Source organism: Patiria miniata, unplaced genomic scaffold, assembly GCF_015706575.1.
Source record: "Patiria miniata isolate m_02_andy unplaced genomic scaffold, ASM1570657v1 HiC_scaffold_8, whole genome shotgun sequence".
NCBI classification, from domain to species: domain Eukaryota; kingdom Metazoa; phylum Echinodermata; class Asteroidea; order Valvatida; family Asterinidae; genus Patiria; species Patiria miniata.
Window position 1 is genome coordinate 12309135 of NW_024037075.1, and position 20001 is coordinate 12329135.

At 41.4% G+C, this 20001-nt stretch overlaps 1 protein-coding gene across 6 annotated transcripts; it reads right to left on the reverse strand.

The window, feature by feature from the left end:
• Window positions 1-1794: 1794 nt before the first annotated feature.
• Window positions 1795-16533, reverse strand: LOC119719456 (UDP-D-xylose:L-fucose alpha-1,3-D-xylosyltransferase MGP4-like). 6 transcript variants are annotated; one of them, XM_038188923.1, is made up of 5 exons: window positions 16407-16533; window positions 16131-16244; window positions 14333-14614; window positions 4059-4140; window positions 1795-3189 (listed from the first exon to the last, which is right to left on the reverse strand). In XM_038188923.1, the coding sequence occupies exons 3-5, from the start codon at window positions 14342-14344 to the stop codon at window positions 2201-2203; spliced, it is 1083 nt and encodes a 360-aa protein (XP_038044851.1). In that variant the 5' UTR covers window positions 14345-14614; window positions 16131-16244; window positions 16407-16533; the 3' UTR covers window positions 1795-2200. The 6 variants fall into 6 exon arrangements, with proteins under 6 accessions (XP_038044851.1, XP_038044853.1, XP_038044852.1 ...); XM_038188925.1 differs by having other exon boundaries at window positions 4059-4145; XM_038188924.1 differs by lacking the exon at window positions 16131-16244 and having other exon boundaries at window positions 16407-16522.
• Between the last annotated feature and the right edge of the window lie 3468 nt (window positions 16534-20001).

Below are 20001 nucleotides of genomic sequence, written 5' to 3' on the forward strand. Positions count from 1 at the left end.
TGAAGGAAAAAAAGGTTGACGCGCATGATTAAAATCGCGCGCGCTGACCAGAGACCGACTATTTATCATTTTTTGGCCTAAAAGAGTTTTATACACAAGACTCTCTCAAAAAGTCTCTTGTTATTGAGGGGCCTGTGCTTGTTTCACTTCTACATCGTATACTAGGTTATTATTGTACCGATGCTTACACTTTTTATGGGTGTACTTGTAATAAGTGGTGCACAAAAAAAATACGTGATGTTGTATGTTCGGTAGAACACTAATCACGACACAGCCTAATCGTATCGAAATTCAGATTTAAATTACGTAATTAGCGTTCCTTGCTTCTTAATTTTTTCTCTTGAAAAAAATATCACCAAAGTGTGACACAAATTCAATTAATTCCATCACCAGACAATTAAATATCAAACTTTCAAAATGTAGACCTTTTAAATATGATTTTAAACACAATATTTCTTAATTACGAAATCGAGTACATGTACATAGTTCTATGACGCGTTGGAGGTATTGCATGCATTAAGGCTTGTATACAAAATGTAGCACAAAGTGTTAAAATATTTTCTTGGAAAGGAACCAAAAAAGGTAAAAATTCGTAGCTTACAAATAACAATTGCAGGTTTACAGCCTCATAGCACACCATCTTCTGCATACTTCCACTTCCGAACCATACATTTTCACAGCACGATAAAATTGTTCCATTAACATCAGGAGAAAAAAAACCCAGATATTACATAAAAACTGTTCCACTGCTTCCCACATTCATTCACAGGTTAACTAATTCGATGGATCTTGTGGAAAAAGTGGCTACAACAGTTTTAACAATATCAGTAAATCTTTATGACTTAAAAGCACACAGTGATTACATTTTTAAAAAAACTCAGACGGAAAAGTTCGCAGAATAGGACAGGCACTGCTTGAGCACAACTCATTTCAGTATTGCAAGTTAATAATTAAACAAAAATAGAATCTGAGAATCGGTCAGGCTGACATGAATATTTCAACAGACTTCATCCCCACCTCTAATATGCACGAACACCGAAAAAAAAGAAGAAATAGTATACCCAACCTGAAAAGTTAAACGAAAAAGTTGCTCCAATAAGTGGACCCAAATTCGATGTAAACAGGCTATCACGCGTATCGCGCTTCAATGGACGGTCCGACTCTGTGACCATCAAATCGTCTCTGTTTAACAAACCCAACCTAAAATTATCGTAACTGGTTTATCAATGACGATACATGTATAAATAACTGAAACTTTGGCCACCATGTTAAACCTCAATCATAGCGCCAGACATCTTGAAAGACAATGTGTAAAGACCCGATTCATACTGCATGATAATACAAATGCTAAACGAATTATGAATTGAAGGTAGAGCATATTATTTGTCATTTGTGCATTACACTTTTCGTCAGTTGAAGGAACAGAAGTGCTCAAAATCTAAAGAAGGGTGCTGAACAACTAACCTGATTAAATTTAGCTCAGCAAACGATGGATATTCCGAGTAAACAACAGGATCTCGATTTCAAATCAAAGTTGTTTTGAATTGCGCCCGAAATCAGAGTCCGGGGCACGTTTCCATTCAGCCGATTGCAGTTACGCGATGTCACGCAATGAACCGACGCATTATAGCAACCGCACGCGCGTGTTTGTCCTGTCAACGCTTGCGCGCACCCATTCATGGCTTTGCCGAATCAAAAACCAACTACTAACGGAAATTTCCAAAAATGCGTCTTCAAACGCATCTTTGGAAATGATCTTTTCTTGATTTTTTTTTTAAATGACAGCATGCCAGAAAGAATAATTTCACATGGGGTTTAGAGCCAGTACTAAAAACCAAGTATGCTTCTTAAAAATAAAGTTATTTGGAGGGCAGCAAATAATAAACTCTACCTTTAACGAAAGTTAAAGTTTTGCGTTCAACATCACTAGGGAGGAGGTATTTCGAATAAGCGCATACTTGTGACGTCCAAAATGTGCACAAGCATTGGCGCCGAGTATTAACTGGCCTTTTACATGTATCCGGTTCGTAAACGCTACATCTTTTTAACTGAAACCACGCCCACTACACACGGAGTAGCATTGAAAATCATTGCAACCATTAGAACCGGAAGTAGTGCAAAGTGGCGCTAGTAATCAGCGGTGCGTGCGCGATGACGCAGTCACTTACGAACCGGATACACCAACCGACTCTCAGAGAAGTCACGTGCTTTCTGCTAGCATCTCATTTGTCGTCTTGTTTACCAACCACATGTCTGAACTCTTGAACTTCGTAACTTTGGCCTCATGTCCACGGATACTGGCGGCGTGCATTACAACAGTTGAATAGTTCGCCTTTTTCGCAAGCAGGTCATAAAATTTGGGTCCATACGGGAAGATGTTCGTGTCCAGGGGTTTGATCTTAACATACACGGGTTTGTCGCTTTTGAGAAGCCCATTCATAACGTTCTGATCCGGTGTATACCTGCCTTTCTTTTTGTTACTGTCAAGTGCATCCACCCAGGCCTTGACAAATTGAAGACTCGCGTTGGTCGGCTTAAAGTACACGAAGCCAGCACAGAAATTGGATTTCCCAGATCTAACTCCAAACGGGTTGACAGAGTCTATCAAGGAGATGTCAAAGTCTCCCTCGAAAAAGGGAAAGGGGTCCCGGAACCAAAAAGTGTCGGCATCTGAAAACAGCACCTCGTAACCCTCCTGTAGCAAAGCCAGGATATAGGCCTGGCGTTTGTTCATCAGACCATAGTACTGGCTGCCATGAGATCGTGGGTGTTCTATGACGTCCATCTCACCTGAATTAGTCAAGAGGACACGGTATGCCAGATCACCATCCAGTCTCATCCGCAACTGCTCAAAGACCTTCTTGTCCTCAGCAATGACAGTGGTGTTGACGCACACACCCGTTCTCTTGATGCTCTCCAGCATGTTCAGGGTAACATCCAGGAAGGCGAGGTTTGTAGTGGTAAGCAACACCACCCCAGGTCTCCTATTGATGTCGGCCAGGGTGCAGTTGGAAATCTTCCCCCTGGACTCGAGGACGTCCTTGCAAACAGCCGCAGCATCAAAAGCGGTCCTGATGGTAGCTTCAATGCATTTGCACTCACGAGGCGCAGTGGTAGCAGGAGGGGATTGTCTGACCGGAGGGGATTGTCTGACCGGGGCAAAAACAACATCAGACTTCTGCGAATAATCTGGAATGAAGAAATAACAACTTAATACTACAATGAAATAATAGATTTAGTGTGTGCCTCCGATAATTTTCCGTTAGTTTATCTGCATTTTTGTGTCGTATTTCTTATTGCCTTTTTTTTTTTTTGCTTTAAAATCCAACAACACACATGAATAAAACTGGGATTCAAAGTAAGTTTCATTTTAATTAGAGAAACTGAAGAAAACTAATTGCAGTGCCATAGACAAAACTTAGACCCTATGGCATGTTTCCAACACTTTTTGACGAATACGTGTGCTCTATGGTTTTAATTTTCTTTAACCTTTTTTTCTCAAATAAATGATGGCAAAACTGCATCACGGTTGACATGGCTTACATCTTCAATTTTCATCAAACAGTTGGGGTCTCAAAACTTGGGGATTAAACCTAGTCCAATACCATGTATAGCTTGTCCGGAATATTCCATTCCTTGGTACATCATTATTGAAATGTAGCAATCTACTACCGCACGGCACTAACATGCCTAACTTATATGGGACTTACTTTACAATAGCGAAACCAGCGGGAAACATTGCCTACTTGAGCAATGTTCTCCGAAACTATTGAATTTCAAGACTCCCCTCAGGATGGGAGATTTGGAGATGTTAAGGCTGTAGTGGTCAGGAAGTAAAAAGGGAACATGCAAAGTGACCATTACATTAAAAGAGATGTTGTACATTAACATTTGGGTCAGTCTGGAGGGGGAATTGACAAATACTTATTAAACAAATTCATAGTGACATTCATCCATAATGGTTCTTAAATTCCCTATCTTAATGTGACTTTCACGCATGCAAACTATAATGCAAAGGGAATTTAAGTTAAAACGAATGTACCGATACTTTGACTTACTTATAACGAAGGCAATGAAAGCTGCCGATTGCAGAAAGAACAACACTTTATACACATGTTCCTGGGCCATCTTGCGCAGAACCTGAACTGCAAATAAACAGAAGATAATGCAAGAGAAGAGAACATGATACACACTTACAACAATTCGAAAGGTTGTGATGATATAAAAGGTTTACCACATGCATTGTCCGTTAATGTGGAAACAGCTTCTTTCGAATTTTCCGGGGTAGGGTAAAACAAGCTGACCGGCCAGATGTTGCATACTCGAGAATGAGGGGGAGGGGGTCGATACTAGGGGGTCTTAGTATACTATACAGTATCGTTTTAAACATAGTTTTCAAAACAACCGTCTCCACTGGTGCTCTTATTTTGGAGGATGTACTGTTTCAAGGTCTTGGGCTGGACTTTGTGTTATTTATGCTCAGCGTGCACAAATGTAGGCCTAGCGTATGCTTGAAATGCTCCGCACTGCTCCAGGATGTCACCACTGGCTCTGCCTCAACATACTGACAGTGATTGCTGGAGAATCTTGCAGGATTGAGACAGTGCCACTCCTCCAAGGACCACATTCAAGAAATAACGGAGGATTTTGCAGGATTGAGGCTGTGCAATTTTCACATGGAGGTGGTTGAAGGATTTTGCTAGATTAAGTTGGCATCCTACTACCGAAATACCTCGGAAGTTAGGGTTGAAGACGTTGTTTGTAGCTGTGCTTGACCTTAGATCCGCCAGTAACCTTGGCTCTCATCCAACCATGTTAATTACTCACTAGTCCATCTACATTTAATGTTTTCCCTTCTGTTCATTTTACAAATGTATCTGGGAAAAAACGTGCAATTCTGTTTTTTTCTCCGGTCACAGAATGACAATATTCGGTATATAATAAAAAATACAGTAAGTTGGCTTAGTGTAAAAATAATTCGTTTATGCAATTTCGGGTGAATTCTTTGAAAATTTCTGGGATTATCAGCGAAACACCATAAAACCTAAATCCCCTCGATTTTTTTTTTTTTTTAATTCCCTGACAAATATTTTTGTCAGAGAATTAAAGAATGACATGTTGCAACAGAATTGTTTGGGCAAAACTGGTCTTTGGGGTGCGGGGACATATTTCATAATGCTGGGGTGGGAACAAAATTCAAAGATAGCCTATGCAAATATATTTCTGAGTTCGTCCTTTGCAATCTAAGCGGAACATTAAAAGCAAACGTCCAAATTGTATTTCACTTTAATGTGGGTAGAGCTGGTTTTTCTTATATAAAATTGGGAATGATAAAAAAATTGCCTTTAAAATCCACTTATTTTCACTTAAAATTAGAAAACAGAGCAGGTAAATCTTTTTTTCATGCCAAATTCAACTCATCATAGAAATAATTTAGAGTAAATTCAAAAAGAAATTACAGAAAAGGGAAAAAAACACAGTTAGTAATTTGGATATACATGTACCTGTTAAATTTGTGTTACTTTCAGGTTTCAAATGAACGTTTTGCAGTATTCGACGAATAGTTACAATTACGGTAGAAGTATATTAACTTTAATATCGCCGATTCAGACTAAAAATGACACATGCAAATGCACTATTTTTCTTCAACTTTTTAGAAACTTAAGTTTACCGCTTAAAAAGGACAAACCATCCGAAATTTCTTATGAACATTAACGATCTTTGTGAATATGTTAATTTAAGTTCTTCAAAAATAGAAATGTGAGTGAGATTGTTCATTTGGGTTTTTTTATTTGAAAAATGTTCCCCCTTTTTAGAAAAAAAAAACATTTCAGGAACGATTTGACATGTTAACATTCTGCATGCCTACCCCAATTAACTTGTATTTGATGACCAAAAAACACACTGAATTACCTGTAACAGCTAGTTTTTTTATTTAACTTTTAGCAACCCACTTTTTAAATGTGGCTCCACCCCTAAAACAGGCAAAATTCTTCCCCAAAAAAGAGAGAAATATCTCTTTATGTAGCACTCCAGCCATCTGTCAAAATTTAAAGTAGAACAGTTAAATGAAAGAAATCATTTTCTGAGGGGCTAAGCCCCACTTTTTAATATCTTAACCCCGCCCTTAAAAGGGTCGGGAAAATGCATCAGTTGGTTTTGCACTTGTTGAGGTATCCATAGTATAGGTGATCCTAGGGTTTCAAGAATGTTCACAAAAATGCACACCCACTGACTAATAAAAATGTAAATCGTACTACATTGTCATGGCCATCGCCCGACGCGACGGCTGGCCTTGTATTGTGCGATGATAGTACTGATGAAATAATTATTGCCATATGGTGTTTTGTTCGCTCTATCGATCACGGCCTTCACAGCAGTAGCGATTCTGATCACAATTATGCTGCTTCCATAATGATGTACATCTTTTTAATTATACAAAAACCACAGGATTATTCACAGACAACAATTAACCCTTACCCTACTAGACCCTCCAACGCATGCCAATATGTGCCTCAAGAAAATCTCCTATGTTTTTTGCATGGCCCTCCAATATCTGCCATGTCATTTCAAGGGTAACTGGACAGGCACTCTAATACATGCCACAGAGAACAATGAGAGTCCTCTGATAACAAAGTGAGTGCCCCCAGCTGGTCAGTATCAGGCACCCTCCAGAGCCTCCAACTCCTGCCAATTGGAGCCTTCACTGTTAAGACTTGTTATCTGCCAAATAACTGCAGCTGGAGGGCATTGGCATAACCAACTGACATGCAGTAAACTACCCTCAGAGAGTAAGGGTTAATGGTAATTTCATAACATGGGCGCTACAACGACGTCATTTTGACCGAGTGGATTGTTTCAATTTTACCCGAAATCGACATATCCACAACAGAACCTCCAAAATGTAATGTTTGCAACAGGAATATCACACGAGTTAATTCTGTCGTTCGCGTAATGACATTGATCTAAGGTACCGGTAGTATTTTTGGAAAGAATGTTGCAACTTGACGCTGCTTTTTTTTTTCTTCATATATCATCTCAATGAAGGTTAGGCATTGCAAAAATGATGATTACACATGAATCTGGGACTAAGAAACATTTCCACTTTTAATTATTTAACCTACCAAACTAGTTGGCGTCATTAACAAAATGCCGGTATTTCATAGATAAGGGGCAGGTATTCGTATTTTTGAGGACAATTGACGATGACAACGACAAAACGCAACACGAAAATAAAGATGGCGATCACTGCGCGATGTACCGTGAACGCCCAAGGAGCGCTGAATCGCACGGCACCAACAGTAAACCGCGCAGAGAACTTGTAATATCTACCCTGAGGAAACTGTTCAAAAACTACATAAAAAAGGTGTCACTATATATTTTGAGAAAAAGTCTAAGAGTTTAAAAAAACACCCTGACTATAAATTGATCAAAATTGGTCTTCACACACATGATTACCATCTAAAGCCTCCGAATGGGGTCCTAATATTTTCTGCATCCGTATTCTGGGCCTCACTTCCAAAGAGCTTTTTTTCCATGTACAATGAAGTTACAGACTGCAATTTTATTTCCGGTTTGAGCACACTTACCTGGTAAGTTACTAACATACAAGTATTCCTTAACATTGAGTTTTCAAAAGATTCACGAGGAGATTTCGATGGTTGAGTTCAAATTTCAAGCCAGCAATCTTTAGCCCTCTGAACACTAGATGATCACACACGAATATTAGTATATTAACCTGCAGAGTGAAGTTTCAGATACGTTCTGTGGATCTTTGTACTAAAGAATGCTAACTGACCCATTTAGTATAGCCCCTTGCTACTGCGATACCAATGCACATTTATTTTGGAGTCAGTGTAGGCTTTGACATGGTTTACTCACATTATGTGGATTTAGCTCTGATGAGATCTACACGACTTAAAAGTACATCACAGAGTATATATCCTGCCCCTTCTCTGACGGCATCCCTTTGATGCATGGTCTTGATCAAATTGAGGTTGGGTCTCTTACAATCATAGAGGAACTGTTTCACTCTATATGCCGCGTGTATGTTTGTGAAATCCCCATTCTGTATCGAAGCATCAAGCTAAGAGGAGTGCAAATACACACGAGGCTGTTCACAAACGGCTGCTCCTCTTCAATGCCTCAATGCGAGCCAGTGCTCACCGTGGTGTAAGCAGCGGTCAATACTTCAATAGCATTACGTAATAGAACTGTCTGGAGCGCCGCATGTAATATTCCAGCGCTTTACACATTCGGCAATCGATTTATAAGGGGTCGGACCAGGTATGGGGGTCGGCGGCGACTAAGAGCGAGCCGGATCGCGCTGGGTCTGAGCCGAATCTCTCGATCCCTTATCGGAAAGCCGAATACGGGAACCTCCAAGCCCACGAGAATTGTTCATACGTAGGTATGCATCCCCGTGCACTTCCATGCGTTTTTGGTATCTTCCCATACGATCTTCGATCGGTTTCTTCTCGATCCCGACATGCATTGTCATTTTGTTACAAGCTTCGTGACTTCTTTTGATTCTTTTGGTCTATGGCACATGGTCCTTATGTGAAAGTGCATTAGGCCAAAAAAAAAGTCTCCGGTTTCTGGTATGGAGCTTGCCCAAAAAGTGGTGCGGCGACGCGGCTTTTTTTTTTTTTTACCTGATTTTTTTGCTTCAAATGTCGGCTGATGACTGCAAATGGTGCCCGACTAAACTTAGTGCAAATATATGGGAGTCCAGAGAGGCCACATAAAGCTTATTCTCGACCATAACCCAATCTAAAAACACGTTAAAATTGTGCAGCAGCAGGATTCCAGTCAAACCAGTGAGTTTGGCGGTTTTGAGACATCTTTCATTGAAAAAAAAACTTTTTCATTTTGCCGACGCGCATGGCTACGGCGACGCGCGCGCATACCAGAAACCGGAGACTTTTTTTTTTTGGCCTTAGTTGAACCGAAAAAACAACAACATATAAACGTTGCAAGCAATTACACGTTCACTTGTTCAATTGATTCTACATGTAAAGGTGATATTTTAGATCTTATTTCAAAGATTTGCAGTTCACAGGAAATCCAGTGTCTTTTAATAACGGAGAAAATGATGAAACAGTGTTTACATCTTACGCGTAGAGGTTTATGACCTTGCCCATACGTATTTCATGCATCGAGTTTGGAGTCAACTATTAACAAAGAACTAGCGCCACATTAAATGCGTTTAACAATTCCCAGAGTAATAGGTCCTATGACTGGCGCTCCAACCGGCTCGATTTTAAGAACAAATTTTTGTACCCAAAAGTTCCTTCGCACGGACCTTTTTTTTCTACACGAAATAAGCGAATTTCTAAGGTCTATACCTTAGAAATTTGCTGTTTTCGTGTAGAAAAAAAGTTCCGTGAGCGTTCGTATTCTATTCTGCTCAGCATTCCATGGACGAAATGTTTTGAGCCCAAATAGAAGCACTCTCTTGAAATGGTCCTCGATACTGTAATAAGGTTGATATTTTATGGATGCCGGTTAACAGGTTGTAGGCATGTACAAAATGTATACATTTTTTAACTACCAGGAAAGTCTGGTGGTCAGTGAGTGCAGTACCAGATGATCATCAAGGCCCATTGATCACGCATGGCTACACACAATGATTAACAGCCAAACTCAGCCAAGGACTCACCCGGACTCCTGGTGATAACGGCCCGTACAGGTGGCAATTACCAGCCATTCGAATTTGAAAGCTGCCGCGTACAGTGAAGCGGTTAAATTAACCGCTGCGCGTGGCAGCTTTCCAATTTGAAGGTTCTGCGCTCGATCTTCTGTCAAATTCTGTCAAGCCAGCCAATTATAATTTTGAATATTCATGATCCTACCTTTTTTGGCCTTAATTTTTTTTAAATTTAAGCCATAACAACATAAGCATAATTAATGAAAGGTTTGCGGAAACACCATGTGCGAATAATTTCTCAACTAAGAGAATGGTTCTGAAAAGAACCAGAGATATAAACTCGACGTTCCGGTCAGTATGCTCTGACCGTCTACAGGAGAGTGCCTAACCTCAGAACAGTCGTTCATCCTTGTGTGTAGGATCTGTGTTCCACGTTATGCGGGGACTGGGGTTAATGCATCCGCAGTTTGACATTCTTCCAAGAAGTTTATTTCTTTGAAACCATGGGTGCAAGTCTTTTTAGTATTTTTCATTAATATGGAGAATGATGATGTAATTTCACAGTATTTCTGTTGGTCAGACTTATGCAGTGACCATGTTCAAATGGTACAATTGTTTGATTTATAAACACTGACATTTAGTTGGAACTGTGAAAGCGGAGTGGTCATCAGCCGGAGTCTGATTGGACCAGAGTTCGATGCTTTGATTATAATATAAAGTATTTTGTGCGTAGAAAATACCTATATCTGCCCTGAAACATTTGTACAAGTAAGCAAACGGGGGGATTTTTCCTTGCCGACTCCCTGTTCGACTGTGAAGCTTTACATGAGGCAGATATTTAAGAATGAAAAACCTTCAATCTCATATTCTAAACCAACTTTCTTCTTGTCGTCTTCGACATTACTTGGGAGTCGTTTGCGTCGTCCACTCGTTTTACCCCGAACAATCAGTGTCTCGTTCAGATCGTCAAGAATCGTTAGATCGCTACAACATCGAGTTGCGAGATCAATACCAGATCGAAAGATCGTTAAGCCCGGCTCATACTCGGCGCGAAAGCGAAAGCGAACGCGAATTTGTGATGTCATGGCAAGTATTCAGGCTGCGAAGTCGTAAAAGTTGAACACATTTCAACTCGAGCGAATTTCGCAGCGAATGTTTCATGACGTCAAATTCGCTTCGCATTCGCTTCAGCATGAAGTATGAACCGGGCTATACAAATATCTGTACCAAGAAAATGGAATATCTGTTCTGGCATTTAAAAAAAACGTTAGTATAGAAACAACTGGACTATCGTCTCTCTGCCAAGGCGGTTGCGAATGACATAGCCCAGCCAAAATCAGAAGGCCGTAGCTTGACGCCATGTAAGGTTGGTTATATATATTGACTCGTAGAATGAAAAAAAGTAGCTCTCGCTGCTCCGCCCGTACCTGGATAGTACGCTCTGTGTTTCGCAACGCAGTCTTTCGGACATTGCGAATTCGCAGCGCGAAAACGTGCCCTGGCGTCACAAATTCGTCTGCACTTCAGAAGAAGCGCTCATATTATTTGTCAAGGTAACAGGGATCGACTGCGGTGTTGGCACGACAGCTATACTTGTAGGTGAAAACCTGAGCAGGGAGGCTCTCTAGCCAACACAGCTTCTTTGTCTCAGGACGAGCCGTAAGCATGTTTTGCAAGGTTTTGTTGACACTGACCATTCCAACTGGACGTGTGTTGTCACTGTTGTGTAGCTTCGTTGAATCCGGTAGAGCTGGTACAATTCAGAAACAATATAGGCTTCGTAATTCCTCCTTCGATATGAGCGATGATGAAGAGGGAAATTAAAATGGGAGAGAGATATTCGCAATTACGGACTTTGCTACTGTCTGATGGCCTACACATACTTCGCTTTAACCTACATGTAAATGCCAGGCATCATCATGAAATCTGGTAAGTGTCGGGCGGTTATGTAGGGTGGCAGGGAGCACCATCTGGAAGGAGTGGCTGGGGACGTCACCCTTCTACAGTTGTCCAAAGTTTTTTCCCAATCACACAGAAGAGCCATGACATCTTTGGTACAATTGGATCGTTTTCGATATTAAGGCTGTTCTCTCCCCATCTGCAATGTGGGATCGTCTTGCTGAAACTTCTCCATCTGCTCCGATGTAAGCCCCAACATGCAAATTAATACCGCCATTTCGGCGGCAAGCTTCAATGCGATTGCCAATCTGAATGAGGAAACTTGTCTCTGAGTGGTCGTCCAAGCAATCAGTGACAGCCGAACTGGACACAGGTTCAACATGCTCAGAAAGACAGCAACCTTGAGTTTCATATACGCCAAACTCTGTTTTTCCTATTCTGTATTTCAACTAATACTCAAAAGACCTCAACTGCTGAACTCATCATGTCCGTTATCCAGGAACAGAGGTGGATGATGATCCGTTTTGTTGCAGAACGTGTGACCTAAAAGGAAAGTACTCCCGCAACTGCCTATAAATGATGGACAATAGTTCAAGCTCAAAGGCACTGTAAAGCCGTCAGTCTGCTCTGTTGGTTTCAGGGTGCATGAAGCATAGGCAATGACGCGGAGCATGTCTTCATCATCTATTTGCATCAGTCTTGACACGGAACGGCCTGGAATAGTCAGCACATGACAAGACAGGTCTAGAACACAGTAACGCATTCAGAGTTGTTCTTGAAAGTTGCTAGGCCCGAATCTCCCAGGTCGATACTTGTGTTCGGAGGCTGGGGTCTCTTTTTAGTCTTCAGGTCAGACTTGCGATGACCAAATATCGGCTCCTCAATTGAGGAATAGCCTTGAATAAAGCGGAGCAAGAATCTGGTAAAGTCCGGAGAAGCCCGCACCTTTGACTGATGTAGAAGGTGCTGGGATGGTTAAGCTTGAGGCCATGACCGTGGAGCCTAAAGATCGAAAACAATGTTCAGGTGGGCCCAGACTGAGTCGAAATTAGGAGAATAAACAATGTCATAAATATAAATGTGGACATTATCATAAGCACTTAACCCCAATACATCACTGCAGTAGGCGCTGGAAATTGGCGAACAAATCATTAGACAGACTGCAGGCCAAATGGAACCACAAGAGCCATCTTTTCAATGTTGTTGGATTCCATGGAGACTGGATAGTATCAACAGGTCAGAGCAAGGGCTGAGGGAAAAAATCCCTGTCAAGTGCACGCTATCACTTCTATCACGATGCCCCATTCAATGGCAAAAGATTTGTTCTAGCTATTGTTCAGATAATCCATCACGGGAAAGTTGCTGTGTACAACAGCGTGCACAATAGTTTCTCAATTGAAGGGGGCCACGTGAGTGTACAAGGATCACGTGCCTGGATTTATCTATGTTTTGTGTTCCCTCTGTACCAATGGAGTGCACCATCATATCAGTGTATACCAAGTCCTCCTCTTCCTCACTGGTTGAAAAAAAAAAATGCTCAAAGGAGTTGCCAACTTGAACTGTGCACAGACGTGAGCTGTGTACATTCATGGGAAGTGGTACTGGGTCTGCCTGGTCGTTAACAACAATGCTATTTGTCAGGACACAAATATACACTGGTTCTTCTGTACGGCCGTTATCCTGACTGACTACAGATCCGAGGTTATGGGTGCTTAGAAACCTAGAATATCAGATATATATTCTGAGAGCCCTACCCGAATTTTTTCATTGGAAATTTTTTTACAAAAAAAACACCCAAAACCATCAATTTCTACCTTTTACCCTTGATTACATGTACAACCAGAAGCCTCCATATGATCGTACACAAAAAATTAGAAAAAAAAACAAAAATCCCTACCTACCTACCCTATTTTCAAATGCCACGTAATCAGAAGCAGAAGTTTTTTTTGGCCTTATTTTGCAACCTACATTTTCTAGCAAAAATCAAAAAGGAAATTTACCGGTTCATACAATGTACATGTAAATGAATGATACTAAATAGTATTCCTCACATTATCACACAATCTTTCTATTCCACCCTAACTCTGTCATTATAAATGGCATATTGTTAAATGTAAACCACGCAAGCAGTTTCAAAGGTCACATGCAACAATTGTAAAAATACTTAATATGAACATGATTAAAACAAAACATCCACAAATCTTAACAATAATCAACCTTCATTGGTAAGAAAAGGCAATCATCTATGGATTTTCAAAGGCTTCACAAATCACTTGACCTCCTGTGTGATGAACTACATGTACGTCAAACCAAAGTAAGAAACAGCTGTAGTCGAGTCCATCACAAGACCTGTCATTAGCAGCCTTGTTTCCATGGGTACGATCTTGCATGTTGGTTCCCATCATGCCTTGCGCGATCTTAACCCCTGGAATTGTGTAATTTAAATGTGACGTGCAGGAGTCTTTGAAATATGCGTGCAGCACGCTCTGAATAGCCGATCAGTCTTGTGTACGTATTCCTGACGGCGAGGGGTTAGTGAAGGAACGTGCATACCCCCATGGCGTTGAGGCTGTTGCAGTTAAACCACAAGTCCTTTCACAAGCTAGGTCACAAGTAACAGGGGGTGAAAAACAACAATGGAATGCCTTTGTTTCAATTCATTTGAATACCTTGGGACTTGAATTAGGACTTGAGGACTCATGATGGACGGGACAACAAACCTACTAAAGAAATTGACAAATTTATGTTCAGTCCTTCTATGGATCAGGTAAATTCAGCACTCACCAATTTCGACATCCAACACAGTGAACAACAATGATCTGCCCAGCACAGTTGTCAACAGCAGAATGAATGTGGCCAGTCTCAACTTGATGTTCTCCCAAGTAGCTGTTACAGGTTGAATCCACACGAAAACTTACAACAGAACCTGGCTGATGAATCCACCATCTTTCCGACTACACATGTGGAGATGGGTAGTGCAAGCGATAAACAGGTCCTAGTGGAAGGCCTTGGGGTTGGTTCTTCAGTTCTGTTGGCTTATTGCTGCTCAGCCCACATGGCCTGCACCTGTAGTCAAGACAGGTATTGGGAAAAAAGTAGTAATCCAAATTTGCACCATAAATCTAGTATACTGCCAGCAGTAAAATTGTTTGGAAAGAATGTTGCAACCTGACACAACTTTTTTCTTCATATATCATCTCAATAAAGGTCACTTATTGCAAATATGTTGAAATGACATAATCGGAAACGGAGAAACATTTCCAATTTTGTTAGGAAATATATATAAAGTGTTCTTGACTCCCCATAGACTTAGCACACAGCCGCTGAAGTAGCTGGATACTACATGTACATTCTTTCCAATTGTTTTCTATTTCCAAGTACAGATCAGGTAAGTACATAAATGGAGCACTCATGAAAGAAAGCAAAGGTCCTCATGTCAAATGCACACAACTGGATATTTGGCAACGCACCTCTCAACCTCTACAGCAAATAACCATGATGTACGAAATAATTCCCTACTGTTCACAAAAATATCCTATGTACATGTATACATGTACATGCAGCAAATACACATGTGCAGATTTGCCACATGTACAATGATCTTCTCTTAATACAAAATTTCTCCACACAATTGTATTTTTTCCCAAGTCTCAAATCACACTTTTACAATGTATGCAGAACTATTATTTGTTTTGACCTGATTGAGGCTGGTTCACAAAAGAGTCCATTATTAACTCTATAATTAAAAAAGAAAGAATTCAGATTCAAAGTAAGGGGCAAATAACATGACCTTCTGATGGCCCGTAAACAATAGTTCCTTCTGTCTAAACGAACTCGGCCCCAGTCAGTCAGACCATAATAAATGTTCCGGTAGTTGCTAATGGCAGTTGTAAAATTTCATTTTTTGGCAGCAATCGAGAGAGATCAACAACCTTGGCTTAACTAACTGCGGACAAATTGCTGCATCATCCCAACACAAATCATAAAACCATCGCGACTGGGAGCCAACTGGAACTGCAGTTAGGAAGTACGAGGCCTTGTGATTGGCCTGTTTGACGACGCCTGCGATATGCACTATAAAGACGGTGTCTGTGGTCAGTTCCCAGACCAAAAGACTCTGACGTCACGCCAACAACGCTTCACGTACACTTTGAAACGTTAAAACTCAAACTGTAGCTTTGGTACGGAAATGATACTGTTTTCATCATTTTTTTTCACACCATCGGGATCGATTCCTACCTCCATGATTCAACCCTTAAATTTAAGCGAACAGAACGTGAGTATGTCAAGAAATACCAGTGGGCACAGTCTTGGTCTTGGGGTAAAAATTAACAGCGGATGCTCTATTCCTCTAAAGTTCGACTCTATTTTTTCGGCCCTAGATTGTATATTATTCGTAGAGTATACAGCATGTTCGCGTTGATATGCCTAGCTTTGGGTATTGTGTAACAAGACCCAAGTAGGGCGGGGTAGGCCTATGACACGGTCCTGTTGTTGCTGTCATGGCTGTGTTAGTGTTAGCTTCTACTCTAGAGACACTTTTATTTTTAAGCAGAGCCATCAATCTGAACATGGGACATACCTTTCGTGGATGATCATACATTGAATTGAAGCAGACCATTCCCGTTGAAAGGCCACATTATCAAAACCATCACTCATTGCATTGCGAACAGGATGTAGTTGTAAGTGTAACCATCTGAAACGAATGGAAATTCTTACATCAACAGGCACTGCTCGTGTTAAAATATACCGGCCTTCGCTTCAGTTCAGTGACGGAATGTTTCTTGTGTTTGGCACATTATAATCAATATTTAGATCATACATCATTACATGTAATCAAAACTTTTAAAAGCCTTACATTTAGAGAAATGGTTTCCTTGCAGTTGGTTTCCTAGCTATGATGGCCGTCACGCATTTGTAGCGTGTGTGATCGATGTGGCCTTGCCTACATCCGGATAACGCAATATGTTGGGCGCAATTGGTAAGTCTGCGCGATCATGAGATCGCGTCATTCTCTGTGACATCTATCGTTCGCGCAGCTATCGGTCGATCGCGCAGCCATTGCCATGCAAGCGCATATAGCATTGGTATACCGCGGACGATCGCGCAAATACTTGCGCCAGAGATGTCGACGACTGCGTAACAAGAGCTGCGCGATCAAGCGATCGACTGATCGCTGCGCGAACGATCGCGGTCTTCGTCCATCTTTCATTGAGGGCGCTGTTCATACACACTGCCGACAATATTAATGGGCACACGCGCGAAAAAGGCACTTTTTACAAAAAAAAGCACGATTTAAAATATTGGGGGAGGTTAAACACTTGCGAAAAAAGACACTTGAATGTCAAAGGAGAGCAGGGGGGAGGTAAGGGGGTATTTACCCCCCCCAAAAAAAAAAAACCATTTGTAAAGACTGTCCTTTCACTAGAAATGCCCTTTTTTTTACCAGCGCTCACGCTCCCCTTCTCCCCCGGCCCCCAATATTATTTTGTAAAGAGTGCCCTTCGTTTCTTAACAATTATGTTCAAAATAATTGCCCTAAAAAAAGTCGTGCCCTCCATCGGCCGTTATATGGTTGCCGCTTTTTATTTCGGACAAATATCGCCCTTTTAAAGCATCATATTGTCCGTTAGTGTGCGTATAATCATTTGTTTGAACATCGCCTCCATCGACAGATGATACCTCCCCCTCCCCCCCCCCCCCTAATAGTTGATATAACGGAGGCCAAGTGTCCGGAGAAAAAAAAGTGTCTACTATTTAGCACGATGTGCAAGTGCCCTTTTCAATAAATGTGTAACCACCCCCCCCCCCCAAATAACAATTACCTTGCTATGCCAAAAACCTGTCTGCAAGTATAAATTATGTTTTACAATTTAAAAATATAAGTTATTTTTTAATAGCTCAACTCTGGTAGCGCATTTCTATTTCTTTTTATTCGTATTACAACCGTCGCCTGTCGCGGTTGAATTAAGGCCCCTTGAGCTTCAGACGTCCTGTGTTCCAGCAACGGTGGATCTGAGGGGTGGGCATGCAACGGGGGACGTCGCAAATGAATTGGACCCACTTTTTAGGAGAACAAAACAAAATTTGACCCCTCCCCCAAAAAAATTGGTATGTGGGATGGGTCGATCCGGCCTTGTGTTCTGCAAAGGGCCCAGGTGATTTTATTCAGGGGGACGGAGGAGTGGAAAACCTTGTATGGTCGGATTGGTAAGATTTAGTGGATATAGCTGTGGAGATACCTTGTGCGGCGGCACTGGTGAGTGGGCTAGAAGTGGACTACCTTGTGGATTGGGTCGGTGTATCCGTATGAGGCTGTCGTTGATGGGGTTGTCGTTACACGTCGTCATCAAAGGTTTTGCTCAACATCAGTACTATACATGCATAATTCTTCTCCCGAAATTTGATCAACATCCTAGTTGCACGCATACTGTCTAGCAGTTATCCTGGAGTAGACACGCCACCCAAACTGTCAACAACAACATTTTAACGGAGCCTCTGGAATTGCTCATCTAACACCAATAACACGTCGTCAGACCAAGACTTGAATATTGCAGCCCATTCTTGGACCCTCACCAGAAAGTCTAAGGGGGAAAAGGAGGGCAGCAAGATTCGTTAAGACTGTAACTATACCGGCGTACAAGCAGCGTCACCGACACTGCACGACCTGAATTTGGAATCACTACAAATGAAATCAAACGGGAAAAGGCTCTACTTATAATTATTTACAAGGAGACTCATCACCCCCATCACATATTATAGACGTCATCTCATCAAGAACAACACATCACCCGACAACTCGTAAGACACACAACTCTCTACTTGCAGTTATCCGGTCAAAGAAAGACTGCCATAGATAATAGATATTCATTATATACCCAAGAGCTTTTCAAGTTTGGTATATAGAATGCATTCCTGATCCCGCTTTAATAGCGCCAAGGAAGCAAAGGATGTGGCCCCATTGAAGTGCTCAAGCTGTTGAAAAAATAAGACTCATAGTGATGCATGATATGGGCTACTGCATAGAGGCAATTATTTTGTGCAGTAGTCGAAAGACAAGACAAGACATTATAAGACAAGAGGTGCGTGAAAGAGGTTTGCCTACATTATGAGGTGCACTTGGAGTTGGATCAGTAATGGACTGGTTCAGGGTGGATAAACATAATAGTGGATTGCATTGAACAATTACGGATTGGAGGATTGGAGTGAAACACACCCCTGTAAGTACAGTCTAAGCACGCATTTGACCTCGTTTTCTGGAGGATCATGATCCTCGAGGATCAGATCGGTATCCCCGACGAGGATCATTGGAGAGGGTGTGTCTGTGGTGAGGTGACGTCATGGGTCAATGTTTAAATCGATAATCATGTTGAGAGGGATTGGAGGTCGTAAGTTCGACGCCAATCCAAGCAAGTTTGGCTTGTAATTTCCCTTTTGCATGCTCTCAGACAGTATCCTGGCTTACAGGCCTTTACTTATGGTGATTTCAAAATTTGTCGCCGAATGGATTTCCAAGTGTGAAGCTGTTTTATTTACCTATTTACTACCCTTCAGCATCGAAATTTTAGTCTTCGCCAAGTCCATCGTGGCTTAAGTAGCCGGCATTAGACAAAGCGTCCAATGCCTATACTTTCGGGCCACTACCCGATACACGCCTGAAACAGAACGATGAAACGTTACTGATAGTGTTTGAAACTCAATCGGAAGACGCTCACTAGCCCATTTCCTCAGTGGTTGTCCTGTTGGTAAGCGGAGCTCGAGTTTGGTTGACGACTCATCAGTAATGGTCAAAGCATCGATGATGGCTCTAACCGGATTTCCTTTTTTCCCCGATAAACGCAATGTAATCAGACGCGGTTAAAGACAGATGTTCCAGGCCTTGTTATTTAAGAACATTGGAGAAACCATTTAGCGATAATGTTTTGCTATTTTGTTTTCTCAAAATAAACCACAACGGAAAAATGACTTCTGACCAACGCCTATTGAACAAAGACATTGACTGATTGGGGAACCGCCCACGTAGGACCAGTTGGTAGAGCACCAGAATGGCAATCTGGAGGTCGCAGGTACACTGAATCCCGCTCCAGACAATTTCTTTGTTCCCTTTAAAAACTGGTTCTTTTACAACTCACAAAGTGATATCATTCATTAGCTGTTTTGGAGTACATACTCCGAAACAGCTATTGTTTTCGGGAACGTCCCCCCCCCCCCCTTTCCCCTTTTTCGTTTTTCAGACTCCTCTCAATAGGTCTTGTACACGTTTTTTTTTACCCATACACTTAAGCACTTTTGTAAATCCGATCGACTTTATACTTGGCACCACCTAAATATATATATACGTACCGAAAATTGCAAAGTTGGGTGCCCAAGTGATAACCATGCCTATACGCATAAGGTTAATTTCAAATCATTCACAATAAATGGTTCTACAATAAATGGGAATATACAACATT